The sequence below is a fragment of the Bombina bombina genome, chromosome 6 (genome assembly GCF_027579735.1).
Source record: "Bombina bombina isolate aBomBom1 chromosome 6, aBomBom1.pri, whole genome shotgun sequence".
NCBI lineage: Eukaryota > Metazoa > Chordata > Amphibia > Anura > Bombinatoridae > Bombina > Bombina bombina.
Genome location: NC_069504.1, coordinates 727,423,881 through 727,439,664, shown reverse-complemented (window position 1 = coordinate 727,439,664; position 15,784 = coordinate 727,423,881). Strand labels below are relative to the sequence as shown.

Here is a 15,784-nt window from a genome sequence, read left to right as displayed (position 1 = left end):
TTATTGTTTTTATCTTTTTCCAATCTCGGCTGACGACCGAAGTTGGAATATGGCGACCGTTATTCCTTGTGTGCATGCGCAAGATGGCGCAACGTCATCCATTACGTCACTATCGTTATGTCAGTTCTAGATGCAGTAGAGTGTGCATGCGCAAAATGCCGTATTCAGCAGTTAACTATATGTAAAAAAAGGAGATAGGATACAATTCCATATGCAGTAGAATGCGCATGTGCAAAACACCGTAATTGGCGCTTAATGCAAAAGATGGAGATACAATAGGTTAGTGCTTTTTGAAATGTACTGCCCATATTGAAGGGCTGGATTAGGTGACGTCAGGATGAATTAGTAAAAGATGTCTGTATGCCGTTATTCAGCTTCGTTTTACAATGAACATAGGTTAGTTATTTAATAATTATATGTATGTGTTGAAATGTGTGTTTTGTTTTGACTAAAAAATGCAAAAGTTAGTAATCCTTTAAGTACTGGCAGAAAGTCTGCCAGTACTAAAATAAAAGTTGAGGTTTTTTGCACATATTCTGCTGTGTAGGATTCCCCCTTAGCCCCCAACCTCCCTGACCCCCCCCCCCCAAACAGCTCTCTAACCCTCCCCCTATACCTTATTGTGCGCCATCTTGGGTACTGGCAGCTGTCTGCCAGTACCCACTTTACAATAAAATGTTGTTGTTTTTTCATATTTTTCTGTAGTGTAGCTTCCCCCCCTCAAAAAACAACCCCCCATCCCCTCCCAGATCCCTTAGATCACAATTCCCTCCATCCTCTCTCATAGGTCTCAAAGGTCTCATAGTGTAGTGTTCCCACCCATCCCCGTGCACGTACCCGCCCGCCGCCCCCGTGCACTTGCGCGTCCATGCACGCCCCTGGTGACCTCACCAATGATCCCGCCCTTCATCTTACTCCTCCCTAACATCGATGGCCACCCACCCGCCTCCCACATCGGCTCTAGGGTTGCCACCAGTACCTTAAAATACAGAACACTTAGAAGTTACACATGCTGCAGGGTGTGCAGGTAGGAATATGAATAGTGCTGTCCAGAAACACAATACATGTTCCTCCTTGCACACCCTGTAGCATGTGTAACTCATAAGTGTCCAGGAAAACATGGCTGAGGTGGCAACCCTAATCGGTTCCCACCCACCAACGATCACGGCCATCGATGTCCGATGCAGAGAGGGCCAAAACTGTTATTGCAGGATGCCGCAATATCGAGGCATCACTGCAAAAACAGGAAAGTGGCTGGAAGCCATCAGGATCGCTTCCACCGCTTGAAGGAACCAACTATGTACAGGGTACGTCCTTGGACGTTAAGGACATTTTTTTGTAGGACGTACCCTGTACGTCGTTGGTACTTAAGGGGTTAATTCAGCCAGAAAAGGAAGTTTCTGCTTCAAATGGCTTACAATAAATGTATGCCTATAGTGTGACAGGTATAATTGACTCTGGTTATATGATGAGGTAAGAGGAGTTACGATGAGTTTTTAGGAGTGGTCATATGACAAAGAATTTGTCAGATGATGATATTTCAAACAGTTTTTTTAAAGTGAAACACCTCATAGTCACTAGACTTTAATGCACAAAAGAAGCAGATTGCTATGGGACATGGCTAATGACACAGTTCTTAAAGGGATATTAAACAGTAAATAAATACTAGATATAATGCAATAATATATTCAAAGTAAATATTAGAATTAAAAAAAAACATGTAGATGTATTTTTTAAGTTACAATAGTTGTATAAAAATTGAATATAAGAGTGTAAAAGGCTTATTTCTACAAAGTACTTCAGTTTCTAAAAAGTAATGGGTACTGCCATGTTGGAACTTGGGTTATTTATCTTTTGTGCTGAGGAGAATTAGAGACAGACAGAAATCCAACATTGTAAAAGAGTTTGCAAACAAGGCCGACATCAAGCATTGGGATAGCTAACCATTTTCAAACAAAAACGTTACAAACAAAACTATCTTATTGAAGGAACATTGCATATTAAACTACACAAAATTAAACCTTGTATATTACCATCTCACACTGTGTAATGTCTGCATTATGTAAGCAGCCTGCCTATATTGTAAGGATAATGCAAGAAACGTTTATGGAGAGGCATCAAAGTGAAGTGAAACTGAAAAAAAAGTCACACAACTTATTTCAGTAATTGTTTTATGGCTGCAGAGTGGTTAATAATGTGTAGAGCAGGAAGAGTAATGAACTGTTCTAGAAAGGTGGGCCCCTCCCCTTCTCTGTCACACCTTAGTCGTGAGTGGTGTTTTGTTACAGAATCAGGTCTGTACTGGCACGCAGTGACTTGTACTTGAAGGGTTTGGTTAATTAAGGCTCTCGTTGAGAGAGAAACTATGGTGGTGCATTTCTCTATGGCTAGAGTGTGGGTACAGTTCAAGACTACAGGATAACGCCACAAGAAAGGGACACAGGTAAGAAGGAAAATGAATAAGACATCGTTTGGACAGGAAGGCAAGAAAGACAGAACTTTGGATGAGATGTAGGAATGGAAAGAGAGCAAATACATTGCACAGATAGGAGAACATGATTTCTATAGTTTCAGTGTGCCTTTATATTATATATATATATATATATATATATATATATATATATATATATATATATATATATAATTTGTGTGTGTGCGTGTGTGTATATATATATAATTTGTGTGTGTGTGTGTGTGTGTGTGTATATATAATTTGTGTGTGTGCGTGTGTGTATATATATATATAATTTGTGTGTGTGTGTGTGTATAATTTGTGTGTGTATATATATATATATATATATATATATATATGTACACACACACACACACACATATACATATATATATAATTTTATTATTTTTTCTAAATATCTTCTCAGAAGTGCAGAAGTACAATGTGGAGGACAGAGGGAATGAGTGAGTTAAGAAATGTGTATTGAAGCAGGAAGAGGGAAGCTAGGAATAAACACAGACATTACACAAAATAACAAGGTCTGGGACATAAAATACACAACTAGGAGACAAAATAGGCAAATCTGGATAAACAATAGAATACAAATGAAGGCAAGACAAATATACACAAATATGTTGCATTTAAAAGAGAAAGGGGTTTAAAAACTTGATAAGTTAAGCTAGAACGGTAGGTCACTGTGTCATTTTTAACAGTGAGAAAAAGAGGACATAGTCTGATGCTGGTGAGTAGGGCAGATGTTTATTAATGGAAAACCAATATGGAGAGGGTAGTGACAGTGTTTAATTCTCTTTAGAGAAGAGATATTATGAAATAAATAAAGCTAAGCTAAAAAGGTCGGTATGGGTTTGTGCAGGTGCTGTATAGAGTCATTTCACTACCAAATGAGGAAGGTCTGCAAATCTTGAATTAGATCTACAATATAATATGAGTTTTTGTCTGGTTCTTAATCAGATTTTCCAATCTAGTCAAATGTCACTTTTAGAACGTGGCATTTATTCAAAGGAAAAAAAGACACTGTACAGCTGTTGTGAAACTGAAAGTATCATATTTCTGTGTCTTATTTCATAATTAGTCCCCATTTTAAGGAAAACAGATACAAACGAACAGTCTCTTAACTACCTTCTTGCAACAAACCTTAATACTGTTAAAAATGTATATTTATTTTTTTCTTTGTTGTTTCAAAAAGAAGTTTTAGTTTTTTTTAAAAAGGTATTTTTATTTTTGGAGGGGGTGTTGTTTATTTATTTGTCTACTTATTTATTGCAAAATGGATACTACTGCACTAAAAAAAAAAACAGCACTGTTTAAGTTTTACTTTGTTTTTATTCTATTGAAGTGTATTACTGTCCACCAATAGTGCTGTGGGAGTTTTGTTTATTAACCAATGAGCATCTGCCCCACAGATCCTTGTGTTTAATAAACATCGACTTTCAGTTTAAAAATAAAGGGGCATTAAAAAATAAATCTAGATACAATAATGAATTCAAGACACCCATTAGCCTAATAATACTATGCAATTATTATTATTTTTTCATTATGTTGAGCTGTTGAAATATTGAAAACTGGGTTTGAGCTAATACAGGGGTTCTAGACTAGTAATATTCTTACAATTTTTACCATACATATAGTGCAGTCGTACTCTTTGAAATAAATTATAATTTTCACAATAGAATGTCACTTTAATATTGATACTGATCAGATTATGTTGTTTTAACACAAAAGAAGCAAAACCAAAAATACATTTGTTTTGTATTCCAAAATAGTTTCTTGTGTTTTTTTCTCTACCATATAGGATTATCGGAGCCCCTCAAGATGAAGCAATGTTTTTATAATGAGAGCATTGTATTTTTTTACAACAACAGTGGGAAAGAGCTTTCCACAGAATGGAGAACCAAAGACAAACTGGTAGTGGTTCTCGGACTTATTGTTTGCTTTTTTGTGCTTTTTACCAACCTACTTGTCATTACGGCCATCATCATAAACAAACGGTTTCATTATCCCATTTATTATCTACTTGGAAACTTAGCTGCGGCGGATTTATTTGCTGGGGTGGCGTACATGTACCTCATGTTTCATACTGGGCCTCGGACGGCTAGCCTCACTGTTAAAACTTGGCTCGTTCGACAGAGTTTGTTGGACACTAGTCTGACCGCTTCGGTGGCTAATCTTTTGGCCATAGCAGTGGAGAGACATCAAACTGTATTTACCATGCAACTTCATAGCAAAATGTCCAACCAGAGGGTGTGTATACTTATTGCTTGTATCTGGATTACCGCTTTACTGTTGGGTCTGATCCCTTCCTTTGGATGGCACTGTATGTGCAGTCTCGATAAGTGTTCCAGGATGGCTCCACTCTATAGCCAAAGCTACTTAATTTTCTGGGCAGTATCCAATTTGTTGGCTTTTGTCATTATGATGGCGGTCTATATCCACATATTTGTCTATGTCAAGAGGAAGATGACGAGAATGTCCCAACATACATCTTTCCATCCAAAATACAAGGAAACCATGATCAATCTTATGAAGACGGTCTTTATTATCCTGAGTAAGTGTTTTAAATATTTTGTATTAACACAAGGTTATTTTCTTCCAAGCATACTCAGCATGTAACGTTTCAGCAGTTCAGCACTGACCTTCATCAGGCATAATATTTATATAGCTCATGATGCTAACAAAGACCAGGTAAAACACTATTTGGTTGATTACAATCCTTTTGAGAAAGATTATGAAAACGATTTGTCTACAAAAATCCCCTTAGATTTTTTAATGGTATATTTTGTAGAAAAAAACGTCTTTTTATGTAACTGAGGTATGTCATTGTCCACCAAATAGATCTGTAAGAAGTGTTAATATCAGCCAGTGAACCTGGGAAACATTGTGCACAAACATCTTCTTCCTGTTTTAAAATCGGTGTAAACTGCTTTAATTGGACCATTTCACTCAAAAACTATATTCAAATAGTGTTATTTCACATGGATGATATTGAGATATCTATTGTTTTAGCTTAATGTGTTTTAAATGACCAATGCATGATATTGGGTTATGCCCTTTATTGTAATAAACAATATTAGATTACATAAGTAATATTAAATTATTGGTTTGAAAATACATTTGTAGAAATAATTAATTGCATAACACTATAATTTTCCTGTGGCATTATGATAATGATATGTTTAATTATTTATGTAAGGGGAACTCACCCAGGGGTACTGCACCCTGGTCATGATTTAGTTTTCCTTGTATAATTTGTTTACTTAAAGGGACAGTTTACACCTGAATTGTTATTGTTTAAAAAATTAGATAATGCCTTTTTCTACCCATTCCTAAGCTTTGCACAACCAACATTGTTATATTAATAAACGTTATAACCTTTAAACCTCTAAATTTCTGCCTGTATCTAAGCCACTAAAGACAACCTCTTGGCACATGTTTTTTTTATTTGCTTTTCACAACAGAGGAGTGCTAGTTCATGTGAGCCATATAGATAACCTTGTGCTAACGCCCGCGGTTGTGGCAGACACTGCACTAATTGGATAAAAATTAAATAAATTGAAAAGAAACATAACACTTTATTAACATATATGCAACCAAGAAGAACAAAACACAAACTTTTAGTGAACCTATGAATGAGTGGATCTATCACTCCCACTTCATTGTGAATTTGGTTATAGGTCCACCGCAGAATTAAAAAACATTAATTTAAAAATAGGGCTATTGACTAATAAGGAAAACCACTGTGCAGTTGAGGGATAGCTACTTTTAATACTCACATATGTTAGATTCCTTATTTATATTACAGGGAATTCAAACAAGTGGGAGTTATATTCCCTGTATCGGTGTGAAGTGATCTAGCCACAGTGCACCCCTGATATCATCATTCGTTTGACACACTACAACGAGCAGTCCAAATAGCCCTCTGTCTATGTGGCTATATTTAGATCTATGTGGCTATATTCAGATCACACCGTTATTAGTTGGTATATTATTGAGAGTGTATTACAATGTAAATTACAATGGATTAGTTCCGTGTCCGCACATCTTGCCTGGCACGCTAATATTTAAAATATAATATGTGTGGGTACAGTAAATGAGTAAGAGGAAAAATACAGCTAAACACAAACACTGCAGAAAGGTAAAAATAGCCTTGGTCCCAAACGGTCAGAAAATGGAAAAGTGATGTGGTCACTAAGGGGTTAAAGGACCACTAAAGTCAAAATTAAACTTTTATGATTCAGAAAGAGAACGGAATTGTAAACAACTTTCCAAGTCACTTCTATTATAAAAATGTATACAGTCTTTTTATTTGCACACTTTCTGAGGCACAATCTCCTACTGAGCACGTGCAAGAATTCACAGTATAGACGTATATACATTCTGTGATTGGCTGATGTCTGTCACATGATACAGGGGGAAGAAAAATGAACTAACTTTGAAATTTGTCAGAAAAAGTTCTATTACTTTTTATTTAAAATACAGACTAAGTGCTATTTTATCTTTTTATGCTAAATAAAGGGACATGCATAGTGCAAACGTTTGCAATCCATGTTCATTATTTACAGCAATTTTAATCAGAAAATTGTCGTTTTTCTACTGCTGCCTAATGAGACTGGAGAGTATTCAATGAAATTGTGCAGTAAGTCTTTTATAGCTGATGCTGTTTGGCCACAGCAAAGTAGATGAGATATACAGCATTATATATACAAAATGATAGAGGGTTTTTAGGAGGTGTGTCCCACTAAAAGGACCAATAAATACAATATAATTAAATATTTGACAAGTTCACAATAAAAAGACAACAACATAGCACTCATTTTTAATTTGAAATGAGCAGTAGAATATATTCTGTCAAAAATTATGTGACAGCCATCAGCCAATCACAAAATGCATATATGTAAATATACTAGGTAGTTTTGCACATGCTCAGTAGGAGCCTCAGAAATTGTGCATACAAGAGGAATGTGCCTTTTTTGATAATGTAAGTATATTGGAAAGTTGTTTTTTTAAATTGCTTGTTTTATCTGAATCATGAAATTGATTTTAGGGGCCCTTTAACAAAATATTTTTTTTTAAATGCTCTTTATTTTGTATGCAGATCTTTTGAAATGCGGTTAATTTTTCAGTGTCCCTTTAAGAACCTTAATCGCTTAACCTGATTAATTAAGGGTATGGAAGGTGTGGCGGTTGGTTTATAGCAGGAGTGTAGCTGCTGTTACCCAGCGACTAGATGTTTTCATTAAAGCTGAAGTGAATCATTCAAATAACACAGAAACGCCAATCTTCTGCGTACAATGAGAGTCAGATTATTAAAAAGTAATACAATAAATGACTTTTGATTAATTCAAATAATCTACTAAGAACACACCTTAGAAACTTACAAAAATGTTTAATATTTTTTAAAAGTGTAGTAATCCTCTAATTTTGTGTGCTTTTATATTTTCCATGCCTCATGCATAAGCCCTTTTAAGCAATTCATCAACATTTTATTCATGTTGCTAATTTTAGATTTTCTCTGTAGGAATGCGTTGTCTTATTATTTATGTCCTTGCATGCAGCTTCTGTTTGACCTTATGAGTGACTTTGTAATTTTATTGAGATCCTACAGTTCCAGGAATATAGTGTTTAAAAGGGCCATTAAACTGCAAAAAATAATATGCAGTGTTTAGAGCAATGTATTGTTAACCGTACGTCATTTTTTCCATTATGTTGTTAACTGCTACAGAGAAGTTAAACATATGTGATTAAAGGGACATTCAACATACATATAAATAATAATAGCAAGTAGTATAGTATTATACCTACATACTTAGGCACAGGGATGGTGGCACCAGTACCTGTGACCTGTGATGCGGATCTATTTAGCACTGTGGAAGGACTATACCTTTAATATCCCTTTAAAGCTCTGGAACAGTGCATTGATGCTCCTGAGAAACAGACAGTGAACCAATCAGAAGCTGCATATTTATGCATTGACCAATCACTAAACAAGTCCTTTCTCTAGAATGTGGCAAGGGCAGCTCAATTGTGCAACTATGGGCCTGCAATTGTCATTTGCATTGATGCGTTGTATGGCGACATTTAAGATTGCACAAGAGCTTTCTTGTGCGATGCCGCCTCACCTGCTCCGCCGCAACCAATTGCGCAATAGCAGGGCATGCCAATCACCCAGAACAAGCAAGTGCCGGGGTGATTGATCTGCTTCTTAAAAGGAAATTATACACTAGATTTTTCTTTGCATAAATGTTTTGTAGATGATCCATTTATATAACCCATCTGGGTGTGTTTTTGTAAAAATGTAATTTTGCTTATTTTTAAATAACATTGTGCTGATTTTTAGACTCCTAACCAAGCCCCAAAGTTTTTAGATGCATACTGATGTATACAGACTTCAGACTGCTTCTGTTTGTATAAGGGGGAGGATCTTCTATCAGCCCCTTTCAGTGGGTGTCCCAGGCTTATCTCATTGTGAGACTCATTTTAATTAAAAGTGTTAAATTGGGAGCTTCTAAGTAAGTTTTTTTAAACGGTTTTATACTGGATTTTTATATCAGTATCTGTGCATATTATTCTTTAAAGTAGTGTCTATTACATGCAGTTAAATGAAAATTGGTGTATACTGTCCCTTTACATTTGTGGCTGCAGGCTCTGCATAGCCTCAAAAGCTGCGAACACAGCTTAATAAATGTATCCCTATATCGATGTCTGTAACCCTTTTGTAGGGGTCACTCACATGGTGACAAAGGGAATTTGTTTAAAAACAAAATAACAAAAATGAACCATTTTATTTTTACACTTCTATGTCACTCATCTCTTTACCTATTTGTCGCACATTCTGTTAGTCTGACTGTCCCTCTGTCTGTATAATGGATGTCTATAGTAAGATATCAATATTTTCACTTCTGTCTGGTGTCTTTTGTGTCTAGATTCTCTTTTTGTCTGACAACATCTGTAAAACATATACAGCCACTTCCTTTACTGTGTTCTCCCTTCTGCAACTCCACCCCCTAACTCCGCTCTCTACTACCTCTGTATCACCTCTATAATTGACCTGCTGACTCACTCTCCACTCTTCCAAATCTCTATTTCTACCACTTCATATATACAGACAATTAATGTAAAGAGCCACTGTGCCACATGATAACGTAATAAAGAAGGGATAATTCCCTATACATTCTGACCAGATGTCTGACAAACAGTAAGAGTAAAAAGCCAAGAATTGTAAATAACTTTGAATGTATTCACCTATAGATGACTGAGTAGCAACTTAACATGAAAAGTACAAAAAGAAAATATGTTACAGCATTTTATTATTGCACTATTATGTATTATTGTATTCCCATACAAAGGTGATAAACACATAGTTAAAGTCAGATTCAGAGAAGCAATGCACTATTGAGAGGTAGCTTGACCCATCTGGTGATCCAATAAGGAGGCATATATGTAATCACCAATCACCAGCCAGCTCCCAGTAATGCATTGCAGCTCCTGAGCCTACCTAGCTATGCTTTCAAACAAAGGATACCAAGAGAACAAGATTCATTTTATAATACAAGTAAATTGAAAGGTCTCCTAAAATTGCACGGTCTTTTTGAACCATGAAAGTTTAATTTTGACCTTTATATCCCTTTAATGTACTATAACACATGAAATGTAAAAAAGATCTGGACTTAAAGGACCACTAAATAGAGTAGAATTTCATAATTAACAAATGCATAATATAAAGACAATGCAATAACAGCCTAGTATACGTATACACTGTGGGCTATTGCACATAATAGGAGCTGGTGTCTCAGAAAGTGTACATATACCAAGGCAGAACAAAGGGACACAAATCCCACTTTCTAATTTACTCCTGTTAAAATTTGTAAAATTTGTATTCGTCCTCTTGCTATCTTTAATTGAAAAGCAGGAATGTAAGCTTAGGAGCCAGACCATTTTTTGTTCAGCACCTAGGTAGTACTTGCTGATTGGTGACTACATTTAAAATAAAGATAGCAAGAGAATGAAGAAAAATGTATAATAGGAGTAAATTAGAAAGTTGCTTAAAATTGCATGCTCTATCTGAATCAAATTGAGTTGTTGTCCCTTTGATATTGGGAATACATTGAAAAGTTTTTTTAAATTGCATGTTCTATCTAAATCATGAAAGTATCTTTATATATATATATTTTTATTGAGGATATAATTTACAAATGTCCATGAATAGAGTGCAAAATAGATATCATACGCTTTATCTCACGTATAATATTGTGTAACAGATTATTCATGTGTATCTATACATAAGTACAGAATAGACATAACTATCATATTACAATATAAACCTCACCAGAATGTAACTAGATATAATCTCTAATAAGCTCTCATTAGCTATTTTATCCTCATTTTTACTTATATTTGAAAGGTGATGGAGAAATGATCAATAGAAATAACCCCTAAGTGTCAAGGCTTATGGAAAATAAATCCTCATAAGAAAAATTATGGTCTCTCTCTGACCCTTAAAGGGACATTAAACACTTTGAGATAATAATATAAAATATTAATCTCTATATATATATATATATATATATATATATATATATATATATATATATATATATATAAAGTCTCCAATATATATTCATTATTTATTTTGTCCCCTTTTCCTGTAATTCCATTCTGAAATGTTAAAGGGACAGTCAACACCAGAATTTTTGTTGTTTTAAAAGATAGATAATCCCTTAATTACCAATTCCCCAGTTTTGCATAACCAACACAGTTATAATTATACACGTTTTACCTCTGTGATTACCTTGTATCTAAGCCTCAGCAGACAGTCCCCTTATTTCAGTTCTTTTGACAGACTTGCATTTTAGCTGTCTCCATGGTAAATTCATGTGCCTGAGCTCAATGTTATCTATATGAAACGCGTGAACTAATGCTTTCTAGTGGTGAAAACTATCAAAATGCATTTAGATTAGAGGCGGCCTTCAAGGTCTAAGAAATTAGCATATGAACCTCCTAGGTTTAGCTTTCAACTAAGAATACCAAGAGAAAAAAGCAAAATTGGTGATAAAAGTAAATGGGAAAAGTGTTTAAAATTACATGCCCTATTTGAAACATGAAATTTTTCTTTGGACTTGACTGTCCCTTTAAGCTTTTCAGTTCCTGTTAAAAATAGAAGTGTAGAACACTGTTATATTCCACACAGTCATTGGCTGCACACTCTAGTGACACATTAATAACTGTCTCTAATTGGCCACAGCAGAGAAGGTAACCTAAGTTACAACATGGCAGCTCCCACTGTTTTATAAACACTAAAACGTTACACTTATTTTGTCAATATTTAAACAGCTAAAGAAACTTTAAAAAATACATCTACATGTTATTCTCGGACAATTTTTCTCTTTGAATGCATCATTCTATCTAGCATTTATTTAATGTTTAATGTCCCTTTAACATTAGTATATATTAATGAGAATATAGGGCCACTCTTGGACCCTTGACAAAGATAGATAGATAGATAGATAGATAGATAGATTTATTTATTAATATAAAACAAATGCTCTGTCACAAATAACCCAACAAATATACTGAACATAGTAACTTAAATAGAAGCTGAAAATCAGGAATTGTTGTAAAACTATATGGTTTACAATCTGTGTTATGAAAAGACGCAGAAACAGACACAAACTATAGGGGTAAATGAGCCTTTATTATTTAGTCTGACAGATACTATGTAGTCAATTAAGGTACCTGTACCTAACTAGCCGTGGCATGATACTTGGGCTTCCCACTATATGGGAATAAAATAAAAGAGAATGGCCATAAATATTATCTATATCACCAAGTCAACTCTGCCTTGGCTACATATATGTATATATCAATAAATTATTAGCAAAGGAGATAGCAGGAACTAGGCCAGAGTAATCTCAAAATGAATGGAATGTCAAGAGGTGGAATTATTTACTCAACAACTAAACCTGTAGGACAAGAAAACGCAGCTAGATAACCAAGTTGTAGAACAGGAGCCCCCTGCGTGAATGAGATATATATATAAATTCTGGTTATAATATGAGCAGTAATTTGTCAACCTAAGCAGTCTCAAATCTTTTTTCCCAGTAAGGGCAATTTTCTCTTATTGAACACAATAAGCCTCTCTGATTTCGATATAGAAATGCAATGCTACCCCAGCATAGCAACGGGGGAGAAAGAGGTAGGCTTCAGTGAAATATAGCGGGTCTGTAGCTGCTTTTATGGACACAATATTGTATACCTGTGGGAATATATTAAAGCAATAACTGCTATAGTACTCGTAAACAACCTAGAGAGGTAAGTAAAAAAAAGCACCTACAGTAGGAATCATAAGGAATCCCAAACATTATTACCAGTGTATATCATTTTTTACTTTAACCATTTTGTCTGGTTATTGTTAAGCGTTTATTGTCCCTTTAATAATGTTCCTTTAAAGGAACAGTAAAGTAAAAATGAAACGTCCATGACTTTAAACAACTTTCCAATTTACATCTATTATCTAATTTGCTTTGTTCTCTTGTACCCTTTGTTGAAAATTATACCTAGGTAGTCTCAGAAGCAACAAAGCACTCTGGTACCTATCTCATTACAGCTGTAATCTTAATAACAATTTCAGTTTGAGCCATCTGCTTTGTTCTTTGGATCTTATCAAGTGTTGATTCTGCATGTTAGAGCATGTTGTTTTAGCACTACCAACCTTTCAGTGCTATGTGTTTATTACCACTTGAGTGCTACAGAGAACTGCTGATCTTTGAAATTCATTGAGTCTGAATTTCAAATGAGTTACTTCTATTTTCACTGTATTGATATTTACCCATATATACATATATATACTTTGAACTCTTGCACATGCTCAGTAGCAATTTTACTTTAGTGCCTCTTTTAAGGGACACTTAAGTCAAAATTAAACATTCCTGATTCAGATAGAATATGGAATTTTAAACAATTTACAAATTTACTTCCTTTAACAAAATGTGCACAGTCTTTTTATATTTACACTTTTTGAGTCACCAGCTCCTACTGAGCATGTGCAAGAATTGACAGAATATACATTTATGCATTTGTGATTGGCTGATGGCGGTCACATGATACAGGGGGAGTGGAAATTTGACATAACTTTGGCATTTGTCAGAAAAAAATCTACTTGTCATTTGAAGTTCAGACTAAGTGCATTGTCTTTTTATCATGCATTTGTTGATTATGCAAATCTATTGTATTGACTGGTCCTTTAAAGAGACATTGTACACTAGACTATTCTTTGCATAAATGTTTTGTAGATGATCCTTTTATAAAGCCCATCTAGTAATGTTTTTATAAAAAGTTATAGTTTTGCTTATTTGTAAGATAATTGTGCTGATTTTCAGACTCCTAACCAAGCCCCAGTGCCATATGTATACATGCGTTTACAGACTTCTACAGGCTCCTGTTTATTTTATCTGTCTTTTCATATGCAGGGGAGGGGATAGTCTGCTCTTTTTGTTTACCAGCCCTTTCACTGGGTGTTCCAGCTAATCTAATCAACAGTGTTAAACTGGGAGCTTCTAAGTAAGTTTTTCAACGGTTTTATACTGGATTTTTAGATCAGTGTCTGTGCATATTCATCTTTATGGTAGTGTCTATTACATGCAGTTATATGAAAATTGTTGTATACTGTCCCTTTAAGTATTTGCATTTGTTTACAGAGAAAGCGAGAGAAGATAAAAAAATAAAAATCTTTGTGCATAATGACAAAGAAATGTTGAGGTTTTCTCTTCCTGCAAGCTCAGCCCATTGAAATGGGTTGTAATTTATTTAATTAAGCAAACCAGCTGCTTGATATACACAAAACATAATTTATGTAAGAACTTACCTGATAAATTCATTTCTTTCATATTAGCAAGAGTCCATGAGCTAGTGACGTATGGGATATACATTCCTACCAGGAGGGGCAAAGTTTCCCAAACCTCAAAATGCCTATAAATACACCCCTCACCACACCCACAATTCAGTTTAACGAATAGCCAAGAAGTGGGGTGATAAGAAAAAAGTGCGAAAGCATATAAAATAAGGAATTGGAATAATTGTGCTTTATACAAAATCATAACCACCACAAAAAAAGGGCGGGCCTCATGGACTCTTGCTAATATGAAAGAAATGAATTTATCAGGTAAGTTCTTACATAAATTATGTTTTCTTTCATGTAATTAGCAAGAGTCCATGAGCTAGTGACGTATGGGATAATGACTACCCAAGATGTGGATCTTTCCACACAAGAGTCACTAGAGAGGGAGGGATAAAATAAAGACAGCCAATTCCTGCTGAAAATAATCCACACCCAAAATAAAGTTTAACGAAAAACATAAGCAGAAGATTCAAACTGAAACCGCTGCCTGAAGTACTTTTCTACCAAAAACTGCTTCAGAAGAAGAAAATACATCAAAATGGTAGAATTTAGTAAAAGTATGCAAAGAGGACCAAGTTGCTGCTTTGCAGATCTGGTCAACCGAAGCTTCATTCCTAAACGCCCAGGAAGTAGAAACTGACCTAGTAGAATGAGCCGTAATTCTCTGAGGCGGAGTTTTACCCGACTCAACATAGGCAAGATGAATTAAAGATTTCAACCAAGATGCCAAAGAAATGGCAGAAGCTTTCTGGCCTTTTCTAGAACCGGAAAAGATAACAAATAGACTAGAAGTCTTACGGAAAGATTTCGTAGCTTCAACATAATATTTGAAAGCTCTAACAACATCCAAAGAATGCAACGATTTCTCCTTAGAATTCTTAGGATTAGGACATAATGAAGGAACCACAATTTCCCTACTAATGTTGTTGGAATTCACAACTTTAGGTAAAAATTCAAAAGAAGTTCGCAACACCGCCTTATCCTGATGAAAAATCAGAAAAGGAGACTCACAAGAAAGAGCAGATAATTCAGAAACTCTTCTGGCAGAAGAGATGGCCAAAAGGAACAAAACTTTCCAAGAAAGTAATTTAATGTCCAATGAATGCATAGGTTCAAACGGAGAAGCTTGAAGAGCTCCCAGAACCAAATTCAAACTCCAAGGAGGAGAAATTGACTTAATGACAGGTTTTATACGTACCAAAGCTTGTACAAAACAATGAATATCAGGAAGAATAGCAATCTTTCTATGAAAAAGAACTGAAAGAGCAGAGATTTGTCCTTTCAAAGAACTTGCGGACAAACCCTTATCTAAACCATCCTGAAGAAACTGTAAAATTCTCGGTATTCTAAAAGAATGCCAAGAAAAATGATGAGAAAGACACCAAGAAATATAAGTCTTCCAGACTCTATAATATATCTCT

General features: G+C 35.0%; 1 protein-coding gene across 2 annotated transcripts in view; it reads left to right on the top strand.

Annotated features, from left to right (window-relative positions):
- Positions 1-15,784, top strand: part of LOC128662236 (lysophosphatidic acid receptor 2-like) — a 91,354-nt gene that overhangs the window by 12,579 nt on the left and 62,991 nt on the right. Inside the window, exons 1-2 of one of the 2 annotated variants that reach the window (XM_053716058.1) lie at positions 2,318-2,443; positions 4,266-5,018. In XM_053716058.1, the coding sequence (XP_053572033.1) occupies positions 4,286-5,018 (733 nt within the window). In that variant the 5' untranslated portion in view covers positions 2,318-2,443; positions 4,266-4,285. Of the gene's footprint in view, positions 1-2,317; positions 2,444-4,265; positions 5,019-15,784 lie in introns of those variants that run through there. The other variant, XM_053716057.1, reaches the window with a different exon arrangement.